The sequence below is a fragment of the Dipodomys spectabilis genome, unplaced genomic scaffold, assembly GCF_019054845.1.
Source record: "Dipodomys spectabilis isolate Male_0828 unplaced genomic scaffold, ASM1905484v1 ptg000273l, whole genome shotgun sequence".
Lineage (NCBI taxonomy): Eukaryota > Metazoa > Chordata > Mammalia > Rodentia > Heteromyidae > Dipodomys > Dipodomys spectabilis.
Window position 1 is genome coordinate 4,830,505 of NW_024870950.1, and position 27,897 is coordinate 4,858,401.

Genomic DNA, 27,897 nt, shown 5'->3' on the forward strand with positions numbered 1-27,897 from the left:
GCCACTGGCACCTGGCTCATTTTCAGTTCTTTTGAGCATATTCCTAAGTGAAATTGCTGGGCCATAATTCTGCATTTGACTGAGGAACCATCAAATTTCAATAGCACTATACTGTTTCACTTTTCCAATGGTAAGAAGGGATTCCATTTCTCCACAACCCAGCCAATACTATTTCTACATTATGGTTATCCTAGTAGGTGAGAAGTAGCGTCTCATTATGCTTTTTGTTGGAGAAGTATTAAAGTCCTTTGCCCCCTATCTCTTGAAATATCTTCTTTCCACTGAAAATACTTTTAGTTTTTTTTATTATTATTACTTTTAGACAGGATCTCACAAATGAGACTCTCCAGGCAGCCCTTGTATTGATTTGCTTCTATATTTTCCGGAGTGCTGTGATTATGGGTATGCATCACCATGCCTAGCCTGAGAAAATTCTTTGTATATGAGTATTGGACCCCTATGAGATAAATAGTTTGTAAAAATATTCTTCAGGGCTGGGAAGATGGCTCAGTGGTAGAGCTCTTGCCTTGCATGTATGAGGCCCTGGATTTGATTCCTTAGCACCACATAAGCAAAAAGAAAAAAGTGGGAAGTGGCACTATGGCTCAAGTGGTAGAGTGCTAGCCTTGAGCTGAAGAGCTGAGGGACAGAGTTCAGGCCCCAGGACCGGATCCTTCCCCCTGACCGCCCCCCCAAAAAAAAAAAAAAAAGATATATTCTTCAATGTTCAATTTTTTTTATTTCTGGTAGTGGAGTTGAACTCAGCCTTTTGTTAGCTAGGCAGGAACTCTACCATTTGAGTTTTCTCCTTCAGCGTTTTGTTTTTTTTTTTTTTTTGTTTTTTTTTTTGGTGCCACTCTGGGGCTTGAACTCGGGGACTGAATGCTGGGCTTAAAATGACTTCTCTCTCGGGGCTGGGAAGGTGGCTCAGTGGTAGAGTGCTTGCCTTGCATGCCTGAGGCCCTGGGTTCAATTCCTTAGGCACCACATAAGCAAAAAAAAAAAGCTGGAAGTGGCGCTGTGGCTCAAGTGGTAGAGCGCTAGCCTTGAGCTGAAGACCTGAGGGACAACGCCCAGGCCCAGAGTTCAGGCCCCACGACCAGACCAAAAAAAAAAAATGACTTTTTTCTCTCTCTCTTTTTTTTTGTTGTTGTTGTTGGTATTGGGGTTTAAACTCTAGGCTTGGGTGCTGTCCCTGAGCTCTTCAGCTCAAGGCAAGCACTCTACCATTTAAGCTACCAGGCCATTTCCAGTTTCTTGGTGGATAATTGTAGATAAGAGTCTCACGGGCTTTCCTGCTTGGGCTTTGAAATTGTTATCCTCAGAGCTCAGTCTCCTGAGTAGTTAGCATTACAGGCTTGAGCCACCAGCGCCTAGCTTTTTATATTCTTATTTGTTATGGAAATTTTCTCCTATAAGAGAGAATGGGACTGTGGCCATAGCTCAGAGGTCACTGGTAGAATACACATACTTCATGCCTATAATCTTAGTTTATTTGGAGACTAAGATCTGAGGATCGTTGTAAGAAGCCAGACTGGGCAGAAAAGTTCATGTGACTCTTATCTCTAATAACCTACTCAGTAAAAGCTGGAAGTGCTGTAGTTCAAGTGGTGGACTGCTCACTGGCCTTGACCAAAAGAAGCTCTCAGGAACATTGCTCAGGCCCTGAGTTCAAGCTCCAGGACTGGCACAAAAACAAAAAAGGGAGTTAGAACTTTCTACCTATACCCATCTTTCAACCACAACAAAGATGCATAACCAGTTTTACTTCATTACTACCATCGCTTCCTAAATGTTGTCTTTAATAATCTTTAATTTTGCCGGGCACTGGTGGCTCACGCCTGTAATCCTAGCTACTCAGGAGGCTGAGATCTGAGGATCGCGGTTCAAAGCCAGCCCAGGCAGGAGAGACCGTGAGACTCCTATCTCCAATAAAAAAACCACCAGAAAACCGGAAGTGGCGCTGTAGCTCAAGTGGTAGAGCGCTCGCCTTGAGCTGAAGAGCTGAGGGACAGCACCCAGGCCCAGAGTTCCAAGTCCCACGACCGACAAAAAAAAAAAAAAAAAAAAATTAATTTTTTGTTTTTCTGTATCTTCTTAGTTACTTATATCAAATTGCACATCTTGGAGATGATGATGAAGAACCTGAATTTTCATCTGCTATGCCTCTGGAAGAAGGAGACACATTCTTTTTTCAGCCAAGACCTCTCAAAAATCTTGTTTTGGTAGATGAATTGGACAGCCTCTCTCCCATTTTGTTTTGCCAGGTACATGCGTTTTTCCCATCATTTCTTTCATGAGTAATGCTAGGCAGCTGTTTGTGAATCTCAAGAGTAATGGATATTCCTTACATTAGATTAAGATGTAGTTTAAGAATTACATATCTCTGGGATCATCATAGTGAAACATAGTCTATATATGTGACTTCAAAGTAGTTTATATCCTGAAAAGTATATTTGTATTTGAAAATGTAACACATGTAGATAGACATTTTTCTCCTTTGTTTTCTTTGTAGATAGCTGATTTGGCTAATGAAGACACTCCCCAGCTGTATGTTGCTTGTGGCAGGGGACCCCGGTCATCTCTGAGAGTCTTGAGGCATGGACTTGAGGTAAAATGGGAATTTCTGAGTTTTCTGCAAGTTTGGAGGGAAGCATGGACAAAGTTTATGGGTTTACTTTGATGAGGTTAAAAATACATGTACTGCTTCTGTGAAAAAGTATATTCTTTGTCCCTGGTTTTCTAAAGTTTAGGTAAGATTGGACTTAGTTAGAGTTTATGGCCATAGACAAATTCATAGTTTAGATTGCCAATTCCTTAATTTTGTCAGCATGGTAATCCCAGGCTCACTAGCTATGGCATAGAAGCTAAGAAACCTACATGGAACTTTTTATTCCTTCCTTCTGGTTTTAGACTTTTTTAAATTGCTTTGGTATTGGGAAATCAGGCATGCTCTGTTACCATTGAGCTACAACTTCAATCTCTGGTATCTGACTAAATTTATTCCTTATTACTGTGTGTTCTTAATTTCTGTGATTTTTAAGTTTCTATAGTAATTCATCAAAGTGGATATATTAGCATTTAATTAAATTCTTTATGGTTGGGCCTTTTAAATGATATGAGCACTCAAAATTGCCATCCCTTTCTTGTCTTCCTCATGTCTCAGCAAAATATGATGCTTCTAGCAAGATTATGTTAGAAGTTAAATAAAGCTTCCTCAAGCAGTTTGATTTCAGAGCTTGTCTGCAAACTATAGCTCTCAAAAAGCTTGCTGCCTGTTCTTAAAAATTTTTATTGGGATATAGCTAGGATGACCTTGTATTGAATTTTGGCTCTTACCAAATACCCATTGCCTAGCTTTTGTTTCCTCTATGAAATAACCTTTATGTGGTAATTGTCTTAAAGGATTACTGTATAAGTTAAATGAGGTAATGTATGTGAAATAATTGATCTGTGTGGTGGTGCATATCCATAATTTCAGCTCCTTGTAAACTAAGTCTGGGTGTAGTGGGACCCCATGTCCAAAAAGATTAAGAAAGCATAGTATATTGTAAATAGTAGCTTTTAGCACTATTCTAGGGAATTTGAACATTTTTGACTGCCCAGATGTTATTAGTCCACCAAATTTTCAACAGCTTGGACCCAGTTTACAGCCATAGGTGTGTGTGTGTGTGTGTGTGTGTGTGTGTGTGTGTGTGTGTGTGTGTGTGTGTGTGTGTGTGTGTGTCTTTCCTGTGTGTGTGTGTGTCTTTCCTGTGTGTGTGTGTGTCTTTCCTGTGTGTGTGTCTTTCCTGTGTGTGTGTCTTTCCTGTGTGTGTGTGTCTTTCCTGTGTGTGTGTAGGTGTGTGTGTGTGTCTTTCCTGTGTGTGTGTAGGTGTGTGTGTGTGTCTTTCCTGTGTGTGTGTCTGTTTCCTGCCCAGGAAGGGTGGGTGGGTGGGTGTGTATAGCCATAGGTAGGTAGAGGGTGTGTGTGTGTGTGTGTGTGTGTGTGTGTGTGTGTGTGTGTGTGTGTGTGTGTGTGTGTGTGTGTCTTTCCTGTGTGTGTGTGTCTCTTTCCTGCCCAGGAAGGGTGGGTGGGTGGGTGTGTATAGCCATAGGTAGGTAGAGGGGGTGTGTGTGTGTGTGTGTGTGTGTGTGTGTGTGTGTGTCTTTTCCTGCCCAGGTAGGGTCTGTGTGTGTGTGTCTTTCCTGCCCAGGTAGGGTCTGTGTGTGTGTGTCTTTCCTGCCCAGGAAGGGTGGGTGGGTATGTGTGTCTTTCCTGCCCAGGCTTGCTTTGAACTATGATCCTTAGATCTCAGCCTCGTAAGTAGCTAATTATAGTCATGACCCACTGGTGCCTGGCTAATAGCCATAGTTTCTTTTTATTTTCTTAAAAAAATAATAAAATTTTGTTATTAATAAGGTGTTATATAGAGGGGTTACCAGCCATAGTTCTTGATTTCTTATTGCTCATTGTATACTAGTGAGCAGTCTGATTTCACAAAAAAGGCATATATGCATTAACAAACTTTGGTGTACACTAAAGGGATAAAGGACCTCAGTGATGTTTAAATTTCCTATCTGCCTGTCTCCAACTTGATAAAAATATTTGTTATATATAAAAATGTTTTAAAAGTGTTAAGCATTGCTTTGTTCCTCTCTGTTGTATCTGTTTTCTGTCTGGATGATGCTCCTAGTTGAGCAAAGTGGCTGTCAGTCTTATGTTTGATATATAAATGTCAGTGTACGTACTCATGTAACCCAGGCTGTCCTAGAACTCAGAATCCTGCATTTGCCTTCCAGGTGCTAGAGTTACAGGCATGTGCCATTATATGCAGTGATAATGAAGTTCTTTTTTGTTGTTGGTGGTCGTGGAGCTTGAACTCAGGGCCTGGGTGCTGTCCCTGAGTTCTTTTGCTTAGGTCTAGAACTCTACCACTTTGAACTACAGTGCCACTTCTGGTTTTCTGGTGGTTAATTTGAGATACGAGTCTTATGGACTTTTCCTTCCGGGCTGGCTTCAAACTTTGATCCTCAGATCTCAGTCTCCTGAGTAGCTAGGATTACAGGTATGAACCACCAGTGCCCAGCATAATAATGAAGTTCTTTTTTTGATATTTATATCAGTAAACTGAAAAGAGAAACACTTCAGTATACTTTCTGCAAGATGTGGTTGTATATTACAATTCATTGGACTAAAACATTATCTTTAGATCATTTAAAAATAATTAAGCATAAATCTAGTAGAAAAGACAAAATAGTGCCCCAGAGTGTCTGTGATTCCTATCAGCACATAGATGGAAGAGGTGATTGCTCACCAAAGGCTAAAGGAATGTTTTTGCTGAAGGATGTGACATGGCCCATGAAGAGAGGTGGGGTTTAGCTTTGTGGAATCTTGGGAAATAAATGAGATGCTACTTTAGATGGGCTCTATCATTCTCAATAGTTACAGCTTTTTTTTGGGTCAGTCCTGTGGCTTGATTTAGGGCTTGGGTGCAGTCCCTGAGCTTTTTTGCTCAAGGCTAGTGCTCTACCACTTTGAGCCACAGCTCCACTTCTGGTTTTCTGGTGGTTAATTGGAGGTAAAAGTCTCATAGACTTTTTCCTGCCTGGTCTGGCTTTCTTCAAAGATCTTCAGATCTCATCTGTAGCTAGGATTACAGGTGCTGGCCACCAGTGCCTGGCATTACAGCTTTTTTTGAGGAAGGATTTAGGCATGCAATATATCTATTAATGAACAAAAGAAAAGAAAAAGCAGATTGTATCCACCCCAGATATTTCATGACTTTTTTTTTTTTTTTTGGTTGGTTGTGGGGCTTGAACTCTGGGCTTGGGCACTGTCCCTGCGCTCTTGTTCTTCAGCTCAAGGCGAGAGTGCTCTACCGCTTGAGCCACAGCACCACTTCTGGTTTTCTATTGGTTTATTGCAGATAAGAGTCTCACAGACTTTTCTGCCTGGGCTGGCTTTGAACCTCAATCCTCAGATCTCAGCCACAACGCCTGGCTGTTCATGACTATTTGTTATTTTGTTATGGTACTGCCATTCTATCCTTTTGGTTCTATCCTTCTTTCACTGGGTGGTCTCATCGTGTAAATTGAAATACAATATAAGACAGACACTGCTTTTGAACTTTTATTATGTAGCATATTAAGCAAGTAGCTGAGTTTCATGCTCACTGGATCTGTGGCTTCTTTTCTCTTTTGCCAGGTATCAGAAATGGCTGTTTCTGAACTACCTGGTAACCCCAATGCTGTCTGGACAGTACGTCGGCACATTGAAGGTAAGCATCCCTTTCCTAATAGTTAAAACAGGGTCTGGGAGCCACTGATGTAGATGATTTAAGAGGCTGCATTCATGTTATTTCTCTATCACTTCATCTAACTCCATATACTAGAACCTTATGGCTTACCACCATATTTTTGAGGCTTTTCCTATCTGTTAGCTATCGTGCAAGTGAATAAAGGAAACATGGGGCAGGGCAGCTATTTAGGTTTTAATGCGTAAACATTATGGCATCATGAGGCTTTTAGGTGATTTTAGACTTCATAAAGATACTAGTTCCAGCTCTGTAAGAAGTATGTGATGAGAGTAACTTGTTCTTTTTTCATTTTTCTCTGTGTTCTCATTATTGTGTTGAAAGTACAGTGAAGTTCATGATTTTGTATGGTTTAAGATACTTTGTATGGCTAGTTAATTGGTCAGTTCTCCTTGTGCTTAAGGAAACAGATTTATTGAATAGAATTAGAATTTTTAGAAAAGAGCATGGGCAAGGAAAAGGAGTCTGTGTTTTTGGTTAAAAAAAAATCCCCAAATGGTTACCTTATTCTGACATTGAAAGTAATATGAAAATGCATAGTACTGTAATGACAAGGAAGTTTTGTGACAAATTGAGTTTCAGTTCTGTAGAAGTAAAATTCAGTACTCATTTTCCCTTTGATTTACTTTGTGGCTGAAGGTCCTTTCTGTTCTAAGGCCTTATTTTCCTCTTTTCCCTCAAGAATGTGGGACTGGTGAGTAAGATCACCCTGGCCAGCAAACAAAGCTTTTTATAGAAAACAGCTGTAATTCTCTCTGATGTTTAGATGTTCTAGTTGAATGGAACAAATGTAAGGGAGCTGGGAAATGTGTAGGAGGAAAATTTCTATTCGTAGAATAGTACACATTTTTGTGGATTTTATTTTCATTGTAGTTGAAATCAAGTGAGTTATGTTGAAAGGGAAAAAATGAATAGGATAATGGTAGACTCATTTTCGCTGGGAAGATAACTATTCCATAATTTAAGAGGTTTCTACATTGTAGTGTCTACAGAAAGAAGCTGTTAATATCAATATGTGGCTGTTGATTTTATATGTCTTGAAAACCTTACTTAGACTGTTTGAATTAGAAAGATAATTTGAGATGACTTAGTATTTCCCCATTTTTTTAATTTTATGTTTCATGTAGCTCAAGTTGTCCTGGAATTCACTATGTACCCTAGGCTGCCCTAGAATCTCGATTCTCTTTCCTCAGCCTGTTAAGTGCTAGGATTATAGGCCTGTACCACACATCTGGCTTCTTTTAACTTTTTAAACTTTTTTTTTTTAAGTTGTAGACCAGATTTAGGTTTCTAGAAAGTTACTCTTCATTTTTAGGAATGAGGCAGTTTGTCCTAAGGGGTGATTCATAATAGCATAATAGATTGTAGAACTGTCTCCTCAATCCCAACCCAATGTTCATTTTGACTGACTGGTAGGCATATGTTGGTCTTACTGGTTTCTTTCAAGATAAGTTCTTTACTTGCAACCTGTAGCCTGACTGACTATATGGTCACCATATAGTCAATAGTTAACGTAGACTTTCTGCCTTAAAGCAGTTGTCATCTAAAAGAAAAGATAACTATGGGTGGCTCAGTTGTAGACTGATTGCCTAATGTACACAGTCCTAGGGTTCAATCTTCACTATCACCCATAGATAAAAAGATGACATGTATGCAAAACTATTATGTGCTGTGTTGTGATGTGAGGCACAAGAATATTGCCAGGAGTAGTTAGAGGTTAAGTAGTGAGTCTGTATATATGTTTGAGAATGAGGAAAGGTTCCTGTTTGCTGTTTTATTGATAGGCAGGCAACTATATTGTGTGGTAGAACTTGTAGTTGAACATTTTCCTTCTCTGTTAAAGCCTGGGAAAGGATTGTATCCTGATCAATTTTATTCTGTAGGTACTATTATTTGGATAATCACCCCAACCAGGTCAAGTACCCACTATTCATTTTCTTTCCAGATATCCATGTTACTGTTGAGTGAGCATTCATTCCTCTGTTCTCACATGGTGCAGTCTTCAGGCAATTACTAACCTTGGCTGGTACTTGGTGATGTATACTACCAATACCAAGCCTTTTTTTCTCTTCCACAGGTGGCTGGTGAAGGTGCTGATCACCACAGGTGTGTACCTACTGCTAGGGTCTACTGTGGGTTCTTATAGTTTACCCAGGGAGAGGGATCTATAATTACTGAGGTTGCCCTGACAGCATCTCTCAGAGGGTAACTGCAGTTGTGTGCTACTGTGTGTTACAGTGATGCACACCCCTTTATTAGTGGTTTGAGGTCAGGATCCGCTGCTCTACTTTCTCCTGCAGATTTGTAGAAAATAAAAGTAATTTGTTTTTACTAAGCAGAAAGGGCATACAGCTAGGAAACTAGTTTCCTACTTTTTTGGAGTTATCTGTTCCAGGTGTACTGATTGAAAGATCAGGGCCTGGAAAAAGCTTTTAACTATATTCAAGATGCTGAGACAAGATAAGCTCTTAAGTCCTCTGAATATAAAGTAGTAAGAATGAGATACTGGAAGCTTAGTCATCTGCACAGTGGTTCATAACTTGTTGAACCTTAGATTGTAAGGCAAGGGAAGGAAGCACATCCCTTTTTCCATGTTGCTTCCTTCCGTAGTGATCAGAATAGAAATCCTACTGAGGTGAGACCTAAATGTGTGTTCGCATACACTAAGACATTCTTACACTTTTTTTGTGTGTGTGGTAGTTTTTGGAGTTTGATTTCAGAGCTTTTCACTTTCTAAACAGGTTCTGTACTACTAAGCCATACCTCTGGCCCTTTTTGTACTGAATTTTGCTTCCTACCAAGGTGCCACTTACTTTAGTCTTCCCATCATAGCTGGGGTGGCAACTTTGTACCACCATGGCCAACTTATTCTGTTTAATCTATGACTTTTCTGCCTGAAACTGGTGTAGAACTGTGATCCTCTTAATCTCAGCTCCTGGGACATTAGGATAATAGACATAGGCCATCACATCTACCTATGAAGTAAAGTCCTTTATAAGACTTGCAACCCCTAGAAAAGGGCATTGTGTGTATCTACAGTTTATACTCATCTACCTTGACTGAAACTTGGTTTCCTTTAACCTATCATCTCCCTAGAACAGTGTAATCTGCCATGTCTTCTAGCTGGTGAATGGAAGTATGTTTGGGTATTTGTAGGGTAATAAACACCATGAAAAAATCCATGAAGCAGCTTATAGATATCAAATTAACTGCCCTCCTGATTGCTGAACTAATGAAATATGACCCTATATAAGTTGACTCAACATTTCTTTTTACTACTGAACAGTCTGGGGCTTTGGTCAAAGGGACAGTACAAACCCAGGCACTGCTCCTTCCTCTTTTCCTCAATTCTCTTTCATGTAAGTCAGAGTTCTATAGTATCTCTACTTGGATATACCTCTTCTCCCGGGACTGAAAGGAGAGATAAAAATTATGGTCACTTAGAGCCCTTTGTTTTTTAACTTGAACCTAATCTGCCATAGTTTTCAAGTTACTGAGTTTTAGTAATCACAGTGTTGGAAATGATACAGTAATCATACAAAAGTAAGCCATTTCTGTTATTACATGCCAGAAATTTGCAGTTTAGCATTGCAAGCTGGAGTGAAGAGTCCATAAGTTTGGGGTCTTGTGGAGATGAATTTTGGATTTGCTGTGAACATTTAAAATCCATTTCAGGGTCAACTATATCCTAATTATTTTTTTTTCCTAATTAGTTTTGTGATGATTAACTATGCTTAGTCTTGTAGAGCCATTTTGTACAATGTTTCCAAAGCATTTGAATGCACACTGACAATTAAAGTATAGTAAAAAAAAAAAAATCAAAAACCAAAAAAACAGTTATCTTGTCCAGTGTTACTCCTTATGGATACCTGGTCTGGCCCTTAGACGGTATTAATTGGGAAAGAGCTTTAGTCCTTGCTCTTAAGCTAACTTAGTACACACATGTATTAACTGAAACAAGTTTTGTCAAACAGTACTTTTCTTACATACAAAGAAGTTTAATTTTATTTCTATTAGAGCAGATTGCTACCCACCAAATTTGATTTTGTGTCTTGTTTAGATCAGAACATACTGTAGGTGTTAACAGTGACACGTTTTCACTTGACCTCTCTTTCTATAAAGAATACTAATCTACCCCCTGGCAATAGGCAACAAGACACTTCATTGGTGACGTTGCTCTTACATCAGTTAGGGGTAGAACAGATGACCATCCTTAATTCATCCTAGCTTGATGTCTGGATTAGTGGTCTGTAGCACAGAAGAAATTACAGATTCTGATCAACTAATGGAGCTTTAGTTTAACTGAACCTCATTTGGAGAAATCAAAGCCAGAAATGTATCTTTTGTGTGAGTAGCACACTAGTCCTACAGCTGCTATTGTCTTAGTATTCATTCCACAACTGCTATTATATGCTTTGTTTACCTAATTTCTAGCTATGGGGAACAAAAAGTTGGAAAAATATACTTTATATGAAGTAGAAAACCTCAACTCTTTAAAAAGTAAATGTAACTATATTCAACACATAACGAGCTTTATGTCACACTTTGTGAATGTGGGAAAAGAGAAACTCTTACGATGTAGAGTGCGAGATATGGGAAATAGATGGCCTTTGACAACTGGATTTTCAGGGAACTTCTAGAGTTGCCTGTATCTCAGATCTCTGACTTCCTTGAGAACCTCATATAGTGTTTGTTTACCCAACTACTTTTCCTTATGAAAAGCAAATCCTAATAGGGTTTGTTCATGAGCACTGGATAAGTTGTATTTTTAAATAGTGAAAAACTAAGAGGTCAAGGACTGATAATATTAACTCCCCCTGCTCCCCCTCAATTTCCTGGGTATCTGATATTATTAAATCATTCCCAATGGGACTAGAATTCCTAGTCTCAACCCTAGAATGAGTTAATCTCATGGAGGCTTAAGTAGTCTCTTTTAATCTTTGCGAATATTTAAATTTTTCCCATGCCTCAGATTTCTTTGTGTTCTCATCTCTGCAAATGTTTCAAGAAAATATAAGTTTTTTGAGGTGTTAAGAGGAAGACATTTGTACTAAGTGTATTTAGCTATTTATCTGTAGACTGTTAAGACCCTCAGTTATCCTTGTGAATCTCATCCTGTTGGGTGTGTGTATGTGTTTGTATGTGTATGTGTGTTTTTACTACACACAGAAGTACTTTGGAAGATTTCTAAAAACTCTTAGTATCTCATTTGGCTTTGTAATTATGATAAGTTCTTCACTAACCAACTCCTTTCTTTACTTTTCCAGATGAGTTTGATGCCTACATTATTGTTTCTTTCGTGAATGCCACCCTTGTACTTTCTATTGGAGAGACTGTAGAAGAAGTGACTGACTCTGGGTTCCTGGGTACCACCCCAACCTTGTCTTGCTCCTTGTTAGGAGATGATGCTTTGGTGCAGGTGAGGATTCTTAGAACTTGTTTGGTACATGCTCAGCTTGGATTATCCTTTGCATTACTTGTTTTATAAACAATTTGTTTATATCGCTCCACCTTTACTTTCCAGACATGTTTATAGGGAGTACATACTATTACATCAACAGAAAACTGCACTGAGTTAAGTCTTTTTAAGTTTTTGCCAACTTAGTTACTTGGTGAATTTAGAAGTATAAAATTCTGGTTGATCTTGCCACCATCTCTCTATTACAGAACCTTCCATTTCAGCAGTATTAAATATTTTTGTGGAAGGTGCTGTTATTTGGGGCTTTGAACCTTCTTAGCTTGCTTTCTTTCCCACACTACTTGAGTCATGCCTCCAGCCCAGCTTTTTACTGGTTATTTTGGAGATAAGGTCTTCCAGACTTTTCTATCTGGTATGGACTCACCTTGATTTACTTGGTCTCAGCTTCCTGAATAATAGCTAGAATACACGCTGAGTAGATTAGAACTACTGTATATTTTGTATGCATTTTGCCAAGGAACTTTGAACTTCCTTGCAGTGAACATTGTAAACATAAACTTTAAAAAAAAATTGAGTGGCTGGGAAGGTGGCTTAGTGGTAGAGTGCTTGCCTTGCATTCATGAGGCCCTGGGCTTGATTCCTCAGTACCACATGAGCAGAAAAGGCCGGAAGTGGTGCTGTGGTTCAAGTGGGAGAGTGCTAGCTTTGAGCTAAAGAGCTGAGGGACAGCGTCTAAAGCCCAGAGTTCAGGCCCCATGACCAACCAAAAAAAAAAAAAATTGATCTTGTCTAGGGCCTACTAATTCAAGTTGGTGCCAGGTTCAGTGGTGTGAAGATCATTCTGAGTGATGAAATCAAATTGCTAAAATCAAGTTTCTTTCTTTTGTTGGCTAGGTGTATCCAGATGGCATTCGGCACATACGAGCAGACAAGAGAGTCAATGAGTGGAAGACTCCTGGGAAGAAAACGATTGTAAAATGTGCAGTGAACCAGCGACAAGTAGTGATTGCTCTGACAGGAGGAGAGCTGGTCTATTTTGAGATGGACCCCGTATGGTTTATTTTCATTTGTTTGTTTTGTGGAATTGAGGCCCTCTGTTATATTCACTGTAGGAGTTAGTGTAGGGTCCAGAGTAAAGATGGGAGTTGTCATTGAAGCATCTGGAATTTGTGCTTAAGAAAAAGAATGGGGGACTAGAAGTGCCTGTTGGTCAATCTAGCTCTTTTCAGAGGGGAAAACAAGTCTGCTTCGAGATCCTGCTTAGCAGTGACACACTTCTCCCTCTGAACTTTATGTATTTTTCCCAAGGTATTTGGCTTATATTTACTTTATGCCATCTAAATCAATTTCACATTTTTTTTGTCTTGAATATGGAATGGTACTGGAGAAATTATTTTGCAATCAAAATGTCTACGGTGGCTGAGGTTTTGTTTAGTATTAAAACTTGGACTCGGCTTCAGGTTCTTGCTTGGCTTTTTGTTTATGGCTGGCACTTTACTACTTGAGCTATGCTTCCAGACCAGCTCTTTCCTGCTTAGAGATAGAGTCCCAAGGACCTTTCTGTCCTGGCTGGATTTGACTGTGACCCTAAAATCTCAGCTTCCTGAGAAGCTAGGATTACAGGCATGATCAATCCATGTCTAACTTGAGACTTCGTTTTTAATCATCGTATTTGAATTCTCTTTCACTCAAAGCATAAATAGATTTATATATGTATATATATATAATGTATTATATATCTACATATATATATTATATATTATATATTACATATTATATATCTACATATATATATTATATATTACATATTATATATCTACATATAATATATGTATTATATATCTACATATATAAATAGATTTATATATGTATATTTCCAATTTCTGAAAACTAGTTTGGCTTTGAGAATGTTGGTATATTGAACTTGCCAAATGTTTCTTGATTTTGTCACACTTGGGAGAAATTCTTAGATTTTGACTATTATAAGAGAAGTAAGAGGAAACAAAGAAACCTAAGCCTTCCTCCTTGGGTTCAGGTCTGGAGTACTCATCTCCTTTTTTCCCCTTTTATAGTCAGGACAGTTGAATGAGTACACAGAGCGGAAGGAGATGTCAGCAGATGTGGTGTGCATGAGTCTGGCCAACGTACCTCCTGGAGAGCAGCGGTCTCGCTTCCTGGCTGTAGGTCTGGTGGACAACACTGTCAGAATCATCTCCCTGGATCCCTCAGTGAGTGATACTCTCAACTTCAAATCTGGATCTCAAAACCTATTGCTGTTGCTTCATTTCTTTTTTCTTTCTTTCTTCCTTTTTGGGTTTGTGGTATTGGTAACTTGCCCAGGGCAGGAGCTCTACTCTACTACTGAGCTATATAGCTGCTGCTACTCCCAAGGCAGCATACCTTGAGTCTTATGCTGTGGCTTAAGGATGTTGGTCTGAGATTACTAGTATTTCTTTGGCATAAGCCCTGAGTCCTTTTTGCAGTTTAAAACAAAACAAAACAAAAGCTTGTTTTTTTGGGTTGCGTTTTGTTTTTTTGAGGCTTGAACTCAGCCTATGTACTGACCACTTTGAGCCACAGCTCCACTTCAGTTTTCTGGTATTTAATTGGAGTTAAGAGTCTCACGGACTTTCCTGCCCTGGCTAACTTTGGACTATGATTTTCAGATCTTGTCCTCCTGAGTAGCTAGGATTACAGACAGGCATGAGCCAACAGCTCCCAGCTTCTTGAGACTATTTTTATGGAATAGAATTTTACTTTCTCTAGGGACTTAATAACTTAGAGGATATAACCTTTGCTTGTTTACTTTTATCACTGTCAGCTTTGACAAAAAGAGGAATGGAAATTCCTCCCAAAGCTTATTCTGAGATTTTGTTTAATAGTTTTTACCCTCTGGCAACTAACTCATCCCCAATTGTAGGATAGTACATGCCTATGTACCCAGCACTCAGAATGCTGAGGCAGCAGGATTGCAAAGTTTAAGGCCTACAAAGGGGAAACCATGTCTTAAAAAACTACTCACGGGCTAGGAAGTTGGCTCAGTGGTAGAGTGTTTGCCTTGTATGCATTAGGCCCTGGGTTCGATTCCTCAGCACCACGTACGCAGAAAAAAGCCAGAAGTGGTGCTGTGGCTCAAGTAGTAGGACACTAGCCTTGAGCTGAAGAGTTGAGGGACAGTGCTCAGGCCCAGAGTTCAGCCCCCATGACTGGCCAAAAAAAAAAACCCCACTCACTTGTTTTTCTTGCCCACAAGAAAGTTCTTTTGAGTACTAGCCTTTGTGTATGTTATTTTCCAAAATTGGCATTTCCTTGTGATTTTTGTTTTTTTAGTGTTATAATATTTTTTTCCCCCTCTATTCTTCTACTCCCAGGACTGTTTGCAACCTTTGAGTATGCAGGCTCTCCCAGCCCAACCTGAGTCCTTGTGTATTGTGGAAATGGGTGGAACTGAGAAGCAGGATGAGCTGGGTGAAAGAGGTTCTATTGGTTTCCTGTATCTGAACATTGGGCTGCAGGTAAGAGTTCCAGAAGTTCCCATTGTTCCCATTGTATCATGCCTTCTGTGGATTTCACATACTCCTTTAATTATTAGAATTTTTTGTGTACATAGTTTCAGATAACTGCTTAGGAAAATGAATAGCGTTGCTGTGGATTCATTTCATTACAGCAAAGTAGGTCTGGAAAGAAGTATTTTTACACCTAATAACATTCTTGCCTTAGCCTTGAATCAGACATTTCTCTTAGCAGCTTTTTCTTTTTAGGGAAAATGGTGTTTAAAGACCATAGTCAAAAAGGCTTGGCTCTTCAACTGTGGATCTATTTTAGTTATAAAGAAGATTTTAATGTACACAATTAAAAAAATTTGTAAGATATATTGTGAAAAGAAGTGTTTTTCACTTAGTAGATGCTTAGTAACTATTTCAGTGAGAGAATGAGGGATAGCTATTGCTAGGGTGTTTTTAAAAATTACCAAGTCATTTTCTTTCATAGGTGATGAGTTGCATCTTGAATGTTTCACCTATTCCTTTCCTTTTGGTTAGAATGGTGTGCTGCTGAGAACTGTCCTAGACCCTGTCACTGGGGACTTGTCTGACACCCGCACTAGGTACCTAGGGTCTCGTCCTGTGAAGCTCTTCCGGGTCCGAATGCAAGGCCAGGAGGCAGTAAGTGATCTAAGGGGGCAGGCAGCACATTTGAATGTAAAATGACACCAGCTTAAAAAAAACAATCCCTTTGTTATAAGATGTACTTTAATTCATTAGTCTACAGTTGGTTTGATCATGACTAGTTTGTTGGGTTCACTTAACCTAGACCATTTTAACTGGAAAGTTGTATGGCACTGTGCCATTATTTGACTTTAGGAATATTGGAGTTTTCTTTAGACTGAACAACTATGGCTGGGGCTAAGATTTTCCATCCAGGGCACCACCAGCCATGAGTAAGCCAGCCAAGTTTAGGATATTAGTGTTACTGGGCACTGTGCTAATTCTTAAATGTTACCTTGTTTAAGTCTTTGTTTAATTACAGCTGCCCAGCCTTAGGATAATTAATTCCTATTTTACACATATAGAAACAACTCAGAAAAAAGGGACTGATTAGCTGTGATTTTAGAATTTACTGAGTCATACTGCCTCTTCTCTAGGCTTCTTTTGCCAGTGATGGCCTCGCCTCTCTTCTTTCTTCTCTCTTCTCTCCTCTCTTCTCTTTTTGTGTTAGTTGTGGTACCTGAACCGCCCTGGGTGCTGTCCCTCAGCTCTTCAGCTCAAGGCTAGCGCTCTACCACTTGAGCCATAGCACCACTTCCAGATTTTTCTGCTTATGTAGTGCTGTGGAATTTAACCCAGGGATCTCATGCATGGAAGGCAAGCACTCTTATCACTGATCCCCTTCCCAGCCTCTTTTATTTTTGGCAGGGGAAGGTGCCTTTCCTGGGGTTTAAACTCAGGGCCTGGGTGTTGTCCCTGAGCTTTTTTTGCTTAAGGCTAGCATTCTACCATTTAAGCTACTACTTCACTTCTGGCTCTTTTTGAGTAGTTTTTTGAAAATAAGAATCTCGTGCTTTCCTGCCTAAGCTAGCTTTGAACCATGATCCTCAAATCTCAGCCTCCTGAGTAGCTAGGATTACAGGTGTGAGCCCCACTGGTATCCAACGCAATGGCTAGAGTATTCTGTGGATTGAAATTTGGGTTTAAATTATTCAGTCAGCCTACTGTGTTTGAGTTTTTTTCATTTATTAGGTGTGTTCTACTCTCTTTAGGTGTTGGCCATGTCAAGCCGCTCGTGGTTGAGCTATTCTTACCAATCTCGCTTTCATCTCACACCCCTCTCTTATGAGACCTTGGAGTTTGCATCTGGCTTTGCTTCTGAACAGTGTCCTGAGGGCATTGTGGCCATTTCCACTAACACTCTGAGGTGAGTCCTGGGTTTAGAGCCCTGTAGGAAGCATTTCTGCAGAGTCACAGCCTGTGGTTTTGCTAGTGGTGGATAGATAGTAGAGAGCCAGCTTTTCATGATTAGACTTGTGTGTTGCAATTGGAACCTTCATTTGGCCCAGGGTTTTAAAACCTTAGAGCCAAGTTTCGGTGATTTTGAGTTTTAGCTTCTATTTAGACTTTCAAAGCCAAGTTTTAATTTTTAGCTCAAGAGCAGTCTTGAGAGTTCAGTTTTTATTTTCCCATTATTTTTATTTATTTTATGTTTAAGCATGGGTATTGGTGTCAGCACTTATTACTCGAACCAACTGTATTTTTTGGTTGTTTGAACATTTGTGTGTGATTTTTTTTTTTTTTTTTTTTTGCCGGTCATGGGGCCTGAACTCTGGGCCTGGGTGCTGTCCCTCAGCTCTTCAGCTCAAGGCTAGCGCTCTACCACTGGAGCCACAGTACCACTTCCGGCTTTTTCTGTTTATGTGGTGCTGAGGAATCGAACCCAGGGCCTCATGCTTGCAAGGCATGTACTCTACCACTGAACTACCTTCCCAGCCCTGTGTGTGAATTTTTGTGTAGACAAAGATTTTCATTTTCTTTAAAGAATGGAACTGATGGGTCATGTAGTAATAGCTATGTTTAACTTTTGGAGGGGGCACTATAGTGGGTTTTGAACTCAGAATCTTACACTTAATGTTAGGCAGGGCTCTAGCATTTTACCACTTTACTTATTTTTCACATAGGGCTTCATGTTTCAGCTTGGGGCCAATCTTAAATTTGAATCTTTCCCTTTGGCCTCTTACATAGCTAGGACCTCAGGCAAACACCACCATTCTTGGCTTTTTTTCTTTTCTTTTTGTCGTGGTGCTTAAACTCCGATCTTGGGGGCAGTCTCTGAGCTTTTTTGCTCAAGGCTAGTGCTCTGCCACTCTGAGCCACAGCACCGCTTCGGTTTTCTGGGGATTAATTGGAGATGAGAATCTTATGGACCTTCCTGTCCAGTCTGGCTATGAACTACTATCCTTAGATCTCAGCCTCCTGAGAACCTCCTGAGTAGCTACGATTACAGGCATGAGCCAGCTGGTACCTGGTTCGTGCCTTGCTTATTGGTTGAGATGGGAGTCTCACTGACTTTCTGCCCAGCCTGTCCTCAGACTGTGATCATTTCAACTTATCTCTTGAATAACTGGGATTATAAGTGTGAATCCTTGTGTTTGGCTTTATATTTAATTTTGGAGGAATTACAGGCTATATTTCAAAGTGATTATATCGTTTTACACTCCTACTAGCCAAAATAGGAGGACCTCATTTTTTTCACATTCTCACAAGTGGCTTTGATTTTAGATATTTTATTGGATATGAAGTGCTATCTCACAGTTTAGATAAGCATTTCTCAAATGGATGATATTGAGTATATTTTCTTGTGTTTATTGGCCATTCTTGGATCTGTTGTCCATTTCTTTTATTACTGAGTTATTTGTGTTAGTTTTGCATTACCAAAATAAAATACTTGAGATAATCAACTTAGAAAAGATTTTTATTAGCTCATAGTTTTGATGCTAGTTCATGATAGGTGACGTAATTGCTTTTGGCCAGCGGTAAGGTAGGATTTTTTAGTAGGATTGTGTAGCACAGCAAAACTGTTGGTTTATATCATGAGTCAGGGAACAGAGGAGAAATGAAGTCAAATCCTATAGTACCCTTTTGAGGGCACACCCCCAATGACCTCATGATCACTCACTAGGTCTTACCTCTTGCAGATTTTACCACCTTCCATTCTGTTTCATGTAACACAGTCAGTACATATGCCTCAGATTGGCACATTGTCTTTGAAGTTAGAAATTTCCTTTGATGTTCATAATGTATGTTTCACTGGTAAATCTACCAGAATTTCTGTGGACAGTGGTATATGTTGCTGAAGGGGAAGGACCTTCTGGATCCCCTAGTCTCCTGTATACCTTAGAAGGCTTTTGTGTCATGTTGATACCAACATTAGATCTGTAGGGACTGTGATTGCTGTGTCTGCTCATGGTACATCTTACCAATATCTAGGACCTGAGCTAGTAACCTGTTAACCCATGTGCCTTTGTCACAGGATTTTGGCATTGGAGAAGCTAGGTGCTGTCTTCAATCAAGTAGCCTTCCCGTTGCAGTACACACCCAGGAAATTTGTCATCCATCCTGAAAGTAACAACCTTATAATCATTGAGACAGACCACAATGCCTATACTGAGGCCACAAAAGCTCAGAGAAAGCAGCAGATGGCAGAGGTAAGTCTTAAAAAGGGATACAGTTGAAGCATGTGCATGTAAACTTGTATAGAAAAGTTAAACCTCCACAATGGTTGATTGTATTTTCCCCTTGGGCAGTAATGAGGTTTGAATTCAGGTTCTCATGCTTGCACACACTCCACTGATAAGCCATCCCTCCAGCCCATTTTACCCTGATCCAAAAAGACTTGAAGCCTGGACTATATTCTGCCTTGTAATTTTTTTTGGGTGGTGGGGGTTGGTTGTGGGGCTTGAACACAAGGCCTGGGAGCTGTCCCTGAGCTTTTGTGCTCAGGTTAGAGCACTCTACCACTTTGAGCCACAGCTCTACTTCTTATTTTCTGGTGGTTGAAGGTAAGAATTTCATGGACTTTTCTGTCTGGGCTGACTTTGAACCATGGTCCTCAGATCTCAGCCTCCTGAATAGCTAGGATTACAAGTGTAAGCCACCAGTGTGTGGGGATTTAGCTTAATAGTAAGAGCATTTAGCACTGTATAAAAAGAAAACAAAAACTTCCATTCAAGCTCATTTGACATTCTTTAAGCAGAGTCTTTTGCCACACACCTTGGTTTTCTTCTGACCCAGGATTATATGTTGCCTGGATTTGAGCTCCAGAGTAGCTTTTAGATTTTCCATAATAGCAGCTCTTCCAGAAACCACTTCCCAGCAAAAGTCAAAAGGTCCATTGGGCACTGGTGGCTTGGGCCTGTAATCCTAGCTACCCAGGAGGTTAAGATTTGAGGATTGTGGTTCAAAGCCAGCTTAGGTAGGAAAGTCCATAAGGCTCTTATCTCCAATTAACCACCAGAAAACTGGAAGTGGAGCCGTGGCTTAAAGTGGTAGACTGCTAGCCTTGAACAAAAGAGCTCAGGTATAGTGTGCCCAGATCCTGAGTTCAAGCCCTATAGCTAACACACACACACACACACACACACACACACACACACGTGCCCAGATCCTGAGTTCAAGCCCTATAGCTAACACACACACACACACACACACACACACACGTGCCCAGATCCTGAGTTCAAGCCCTATAGCTAACACACACACACACACACGCGCGCGCGCGCGCGCGCGCGCGGCGCGCCAAAAAGCCACAACTTTGCAGAATCATGTGCAGCCTGAGATGAGAAAGTCATCTTAGCAGGGTATATCAGGTATTTTGGGTAGAAAAAAAATAAGATTTTTATTTTCATATTTCTTAGATTACTAGTTCCAATGTTTGCTGTAGTTCATATTCTTTTGGCATTTTCTCTTCAAATGTATCTATCAATATCTGGTTTTTCTGCTAGTGTTTCCTTCCTCCCCATGTCTTACACCTCTCCCTTGAGTCTTTACTTTGGGGAATCCTGATGTTACTTTTTTTTTTTTTTTGGTGTCAATTTTAGAACTTGAACTCAGGGCCTGGGCACTGTCCCTGAGCTTTGCTCAAGGCTAATGCTCTACACTTTAGCCACAGCTCAAGTGGTTAATTGGAGGTAAGAGTTTTATAGACTTTGCAGCCTGGACTAGCTTTAAACCATGATCTTCAGATCTCAGTCTCCTGTATAGCTAGGATTATAAGCTTTGACCCACCAGTACCTGGCTAGACTTTGCTACTTGTCAGCTTCTTCTCTGAATGCTGGTTCTTCTTGCTCTTTGATTATAGGAAATGGTGGAAGCAGCAGGGGAAGATGAGCGGGAGCTAGCTGCAGAGATGGCAGCAGCATTTCTCAATGAAAACCTCCCTGAATCCATTTTTGGAGCTCCCAAGGCTGGCAATGGGCAGTGGGCCTCTGTGATCCGAGTGATGAATCCTATTCAGGGAAACACACTGGACCTTGTTCAGCTGGAGCAAAATGAGGCTGCTTTTAGGTAAGGACCCCAGGACAATCCAAGGTTTGGCACATGGAAATGAGTTCTTTGAGTTTTGACTAATACCTGGCTCTTCCTTTTTCTGTTTGTAGTGTGGCTGTGTGCAGGTTCTCCAACACTGGTGAAGACTGGTATGTGCTGGTAGGCGTGGCCAAGGACCTGATTCTGAATCCTCGATCTGTGGCAGGGGGCTTTGTATATACATACAAGCTTGTGAACAATGGGGAAAAACTAGAGTTTTTGCATAAGGTAGGAACCAGATAATGACTCCTGGATTGAATTTATGGGTCAGGGTTTTAGAGTACTAAATAGCTTATTGATTTCAAGCCATCTCAGGCTAGCACATATTCCATGTGCTAGCTTGTGGTACTCTAGTGCTTGAGTCCCACAGAAGATAAACCCTAAATCAGTCCCTTGTTTACTGTCTTACTTAAATTGCCAGTAATTCAGGACCAGAATTCAGTAACTTTGAAAATTAAATATTCTCAACTAGGCATCTGTGGCTCATGCCTCTAATCCCAGCTACTAGGAGGCTGAGATCTGAGGATCATAGTTTGACACCAGCCTGGACAGGAAGTCCATGAGAGTCTTATCTCCATTAAATTACTCAGAAAAAGCCAGAAGTGGAATTGAGGTTCTAGTGGTAGAGTGTTAGCCCCAGGGACAGTGCCCCAACCCTGAATTCAAGTCCCAGGACCAGCAAAATAATAATATACTCTAATAAAGATAATGTATATACAGGTATATTGTACAATGTATATCAGGTATATCAGATTTTTATTTTCACATTTCTCAGATTACTAGTAGCAGTGTTTGCTGCAGTTCATGTTCTTTTGGCATATTTTCTTCAGATGTAACTATCAGTGTCTGATTTTTCTGCAAGTGCTTCCTTCCTCCCCATGCTAACTATTAAATTTTGTTACTTGTATTAGAATAATTCATATTCTCTCCTTCACACTAATAGTATATAGTAAAGCTTCAGCTTTACCATAGAAGGAATGAATTCTAGGAAATGATTACTTCAGAGACCTGTCTTTATTTTAAACTCATTTCAACTGCTGAAAGTGTAATTTATTTCTCTGATTAGCAGAGGAAGGTCACTTGCTCTGTCTTTTTGACAAGAGCCTGTAGAAACAGGCAGTTCTGGGCTGAGGGGGTGGGATTAGCATGTAAGTCCTGATAGCTGTATGACCTGCTTTTCCTCTCACAGACGCCAGTGGAGGAAGTCCCTGCTGCCATTGCCCCATTCCAGGGAAGGGTGTTGATTGGTGTGGGAAAGCTTTTGAGAGTCTATGACCTGGGGAAGAAGAAGTTACTCCGAAAGTGTGAGAATAAGGTAAATGTGCTGATGTGGATGCTAGGATCTACCTAAGGAGGAAGAAAGGAGCTTTTCCAATAATTAAATTCCAAGATAACATTATCTTTTTTTAATCCCCTAGCATATTGCTAACTACATATCTGGGATCCAGACTATTGGACACAGGGTAATCGTATCTGACGTCCAAGAAAGTTTTATCTGGGTTCGCTACAAGCGTAATGAAAACCAGCTCATCATCTTTGCTGATGACACCTACCCCCGATGGGTCACTACAGCTAGTCTCCTTGACTATGACACTGTGGCTGGGGCAGACAAGTTTGGCAACATTTGTGTGGTGAGTTGTTGTCTTCTTGGGGTAACAGTGATGTGTGGGAAAGCTGGCTTGGTTTGTGGTGGTGGTACAACCAGGAATCCCTGATAATGGTCTGTAATATGTGAAGTTAAAATGAATATGAAATTTAATGCTACAAAGAATAACTTCTTCATTTTTCAAGCTTTCCTACCAGTCATCTGGATACCTTCCTCTCCCTTCTCTGCTTTCCCAATAATAATGATGGGTATCTTTTTCTTGTCTGTGTTGTATGGTGGTTTTGCTCTGGGCAGTGCTAGCTCTTGATTGTGACTTGGTTCTCTTGGGTTTGTTGATCCTTAGACATCTATTCCCAAAGCAGATGCAAGCGACCTGGCAAGCCTTTTGTCTGCATATTAGTCCTCAGTTTGCTTGCAAGATCTGGGGCAAGTTTTGATTGGTGATCCAGGACCCATTGGTGTGATTTGTTTCACTTTCTTTTAGGTAAGGCTCCCCCCTAATACCAATGATGAAGTAGACGAGGATCCCACAGGAAACAAAGCCCTGTGGGACCGGGGCTTGCTCAATGGTGCCTCACAGAAGGTAAGATTACAGAGAGGGTCCAAAGGAAAGGCATACTTAGTACCATCCTTGTTGCTTTCACTGAAGAAACAGTGTTTAATAGATTACCCATATGTATATGAGTGCACTGTGTCCGAGTGCCCTCTAACAGGCATGTAGCACCACACCCAGCTAAAAAGGTTTCTAGATGGTAATTGTCTACCAGAAATGATCTTATCTCAAGGAGTTTTTGAGATGTTAGATTTTCAAGTAAAAATTGAAGGAATTTATTTATTTATTTATTTTTGTCGGTTATGGGGCTTGAACTTTGGGCTTGGGCGCTATCCCTGTGCTCTTCAGCTCAAAGCGAGCACTTTACTGCTTGAGCCACAGCACCACTTGCGGTTTTCTGATGGTTAATTGGAGATAAGAGTCTCACGGACTTTTCTGCCTGGGCTGGCCTTGAACCATGATCCTCAGATCTCAGCCTCCTCAGTACCTAGAATTACAGGCGTGAGCCACCGGTGCCCAGCTGAAGGAATTTTAAAGCACGTTGAGACTATAATTTTTATTTTTGTGCTGGTCCTGCGACTTGAACTCAGCTTGGGCACTGTCCCTTAGGTGTTTTGCTCAAAGCTAGCACTCTTAACACTTGAGCCACAGCTCTACTTCTTGCTTTGTGGACGAGGGGGTGGGCGGGCAGTGAAATGGAGATGAGAGTCTCATGGACTTTTCTGTCTGGGCTGGCTTTGAACCATGATCCTCAGATCTCAGCTTCCTGAATAGCTAAGCTAGGATTGTAGGTGTAAAGTGTGAGCCGCTGGTGCTCTGTTTTTTGTTTTTGTTTTTTTTTTTTTTAAATGGTGAGCCTGGGTGTGGTGGCACATATCTATAATTAATTTCAGTGACTCAGGATGGTGGAGGTCAGGATTGTGGTTTGAACCTGACCTGGGAAAAATGCAAGACCCTATTTTTGGGGGGTTGGGGGTAAATACCTGAAAACAAAAGGACTGGGGCATGACCTGAGTGTTAGAGCACTTGCCTCCCTTCCCAGGGAAAAAAGTATGGTGAAATGTACACGAAGGCATTGCTTGATCTTGGAAATCCAATCCAGATTCTGGAGGGCATAAATAGTCTCTTTTCACTTTGCAGGCAGAGGTGATTATGAACTACCATGTTGGAGAGACCGTGCTATCACTACAGAAGACCACGTTGATCCCAGGAGGCTCAGAATCACTTGTTTATACCACCTTGTCAGGTGGAATTGGGATCCTTGTCCCATTCACATCCCATGAGGTAAGAGCACCCACATGTCTCTGGCCTTGCTTGGCCTTCCTAGGGTTCTTAGTGCTGAATATGCCTTAGAAGGCATTTGTCCTTAATTGTAATTAGGAATGTTGTAGACTTTTGAAAATGACTGTTGTTTTAGGGGAAGCTGGGTGCCAGTGGCTTATACCTGTAATCCCTAGCTACTCATGAGGCAGAAATCTGAGGATTTTAGTTCAAAGCCAGCCCGGACAGGAAAAGCGGACTCTTATCACCAACTAACCGCCAAAAAGCCAGAAGTGGACCTGTGGCTCAAGTGGTAGAGTTCTAGCCTTAAGCAAAAAAGCTCAGGCCCAGGCCCTGAGTTCAAGCCCTAGGACTGACTGGTGCACATTCTCGCTTTCTCTCTTCCCATCCTCCCTCCCTCCTTTTCCCTCTCTCTCCCCCTTTCTCCCTACTCCCTTCCCTTGGGGAGAAAGGAATCCTGAAATTTTTTTCCCCTTGAGAAAGGTCATTCATTTGATGTTGTACCAGTTCTGGCTCAAAGCCCAAGAACAGAATTCCACGGACTAGGAATAACAAGATGATGTCCTTTGGGATATCAATTTTAGGATTGGTTAAGTGGTTTGTAACATTCCTTGAGCAATCTGTGATCAGGAATCTGACCTCATAGGCAACTCTGCAAATAACATTCTCTTGAACTATATATAATATAGTAAGATCTTTTATTAGCCATCCTGTTGTTGTAGAAAAAACTTTGACCATCAGACAAGTGACTATTTACCATCCGTTTGCATGGTGAATCATTTGTTTGGAGCTGCACACAGCGGCACATACTATGACCCTGGTACTCAGGCTGAGACAAGAGGATTGAGAGTTCAAGGACGGTCCAGCCTTCATAGAAAGACACCACCACACACACACACACACACACACACACACACACACACACGATCAGTGGCTATCTTGAAATAATTTACTAGCAAGTTGGAATCACTTTTTACTCAGAGGCACATTGTTTCTTCCACAGGACCATGACTTCTTTCAACATGTAGAAATGCACCTTCGGTCTGAGCATCCTCCTCTCTGTGGGCGAGACCACCTCAGCTTTCGTTCCTATTACTTCCCTGTTAAGGTAAATTGGGGAATCTGTATTGAAAGGAGAATCGTCTGCCTACTGCTCACCAGGCTTGTTCTCTAGGGGGACCCTATGTCTTAGAAGTCAGAACAATTCTAACTGGACATAGTAAGTAGCCCATCCTGGTACTTAGGAAGCTACATAGTAAGATTCCATCTAAAAAACTCAAAAGTCTAAGACGGGAGGTGTGGCTTAAGGGGTAGAATGTCTGCCTACCAAGCATGAGTCCTGAGTTCAAACCCCAGTATTACCAATAACCTAGGGTGTCCCACACTGGGGTGTAGTCACTGTCTCTGGTAAGAGCACTTGCCTAGCAAGTAAAAACCTCACCAAAAAGAAAAAAGAAAAGTATGAATAATCCTGAGCAAATGACCATCAAGATTGATGGAGGCTGTGCTGGGGACATATGATTTATGTGGCTAATGGTAGATATTCCCAAAGAGAAGGCTGTAACAGAGTTTACACTAGTTCTGCAAGTCTGAACTCCACCTGCCTGTGTTAACTTGGAATATACTTCACAAGTGGAGTCAGGGTTGTGAAGGAACAGTAGCCACCCTTCCCTGCCAAATGTACCTTTAGCTGTGTCCTTTTCTTTGCCTATCTAATGTAGTTTGACTTTTCTGTTTCAGAATGTGATTGATGGAGACCTCTGTGAGCAGTTCAACTCCATGGAGCCTAATAAGCAAAAGAACGTGTCTGAAGAATTGGACCGAACCCCTCCAGAAGTATCCAAGAAACTTGAGGATATCCGGACCCGTTATGCTTTCTGAGCCTTCCTTTACCTATGGGACTTCCCAAAGGTTCTGGTTTATTTTTCCCACCATTATCACCACCTGATTTCTGCCACATAACAGGAGAAAGGTGACTAGATAATTAAGACTGCAATATTAAAGCCAATAGCTCCCCCCACTCTTCCTCTGAGTGACTGCTTCCCCCAAAACTGGCACTGAGGTGTGCTCATTTTTCTCTGCCTACTACATAATACATTGCCACAGGCTCTAGTGTAGAACATGATATCCCTGCATTTGTATCTGTGGCTCTTGTCTACTTTTGTATACACCCTTAAATTTTAACTGTTTTTTTCTGTAAATAAAGTTTTGTACAATGTTACTTTGTGGGAGGTAGGGAGGCAAGCTATAGAGGGGCCAGGTTGGATGCAGTGTGAATCTTGATTTCTGCCATTCTTAACCTACCCAAAAATACAAATAGTTTTTAAGGTGATCGAGGCTGTATGTCTTTTCTGGAGATGAGGATTAAAGTGAGAGGTTTGAGCCTGGATTGGAAGAATGAGTCTGTTCCTTCATTCCAGGTATCTACTTGGCCATGTGACACCCTGTGTCCTCCTTCTGGCTCCATGGTGGTTTCTCTGACTTCCTTGTTTTTTTGTTGTGCAGATGAAATTTAGGTTTAATAACCACGTAGATATCCACCCCTCTTTCCATTGGATTGAGGAAAGTTCCCCCAGCCCAGCCCAGCTTGTTTCTACTCTGAAATCTTGAAATGTTCCTATTTCTTTCACAGCTCCGTAACAGCCCCTTGGCCCTGTAACTACTAGGAGGGATCTGTAAGCACAATAAACCCCCCAGATACTAGCCTTCCCTTGGTTGCAGTCCATGTATGTGTACCCTGTTGAGAAGACACATCGTAACCAGGGGGCCAAGAGTGTGTATGGGGGGCTGTTTATAAGCATACATTTGGGGTAGGTTCCAGATGGTCTTGGGATATAAGGAAGGAACACTGTGCCTGTTGACCAGTAGTGGCCCCAATTCAGAAATATTCCAGCCCACGCCTGAAAATTTGTCCTGCCTAGCTTGTGTGGGAAGCCTTGACCTTCCAGGCATTCCTTCAACACATTTGGACTTAGAGAAGAAGAAAAAACAACTAAGCTCACTCAGTCCACTGCATCTACTCAAGCTACCCAAACTGAGCAAGTTCTCTGCAGCTAGCACCGGTGTAAGAATCAGGTGATGAGATACAACCTTCGACTGCAGCCCACCATCCAGCAACGAGAGGAGAGCATTATACACCATTCTATTGGAATTAAGTATCTATATTG

At 40.9% G+C, this 27,897-nt stretch overlaps 1 protein-coding gene across 1 annotated transcript in view; it reads left to right on the forward strand.

The window, feature by feature from the left end:
• The window catches only part of Sf3b3 (splicing factor 3b subunit 3), a 42,031-nt gene extending 14,912 nt beyond the window's left edge, over positions 1-27,119 (forward strand). Inside the window, exons 9-26 of the mRNA XM_042700684.1 lie at positions 2,102-2,267; positions 2,516-2,611; positions 6,188-6,260; positions 11,564-11,715; positions 12,610-12,765; positions 13,788-13,943; positions 15,087-15,230; positions 15,756-15,878; positions 16,973-17,127; positions 19,237-19,411; positions 21,064-21,269; positions 21,362-21,518; positions 22,480-22,605; positions 22,709-22,921; positions 23,381-23,479; positions 24,590-24,733; positions 25,734-25,838; positions 26,471-27,119. Of these exons, the coding sequence (XP_042556618.1) occupies positions 2,102-2,267; positions 2,516-2,611; positions 6,188-6,260; positions 11,564-11,715; positions 12,610-12,765; positions 13,788-13,943; positions 15,087-15,230; positions 15,756-15,878; positions 16,973-17,127; positions 19,237-19,411; positions 21,064-21,269; positions 21,362-21,518; positions 22,480-22,605; positions 22,709-22,921; positions 23,381-23,479; positions 24,590-24,733; positions 25,734-25,838; positions 26,471-26,611 (2,587 nt within the window). The 3' untranslated portion in view covers positions 26,612-27,119. The remainder of the gene's footprint in view (positions 1-2,101; positions 2,268-2,515; positions 2,612-6,187; positions 6,261-11,563; positions 11,716-12,609; positions 12,766-13,787; positions 13,944-15,086; positions 15,231-15,755; positions 15,879-16,972; positions 17,128-19,236; positions 19,412-21,063; positions 21,270-21,361; positions 21,519-22,479; positions 22,606-22,708; positions 22,922-23,380; positions 23,480-24,589; positions 24,734-25,733; positions 25,839-26,470) is intronic.
• The last annotated feature ends 778 nt before the right edge of the window (positions 27,120-27,897 follow it).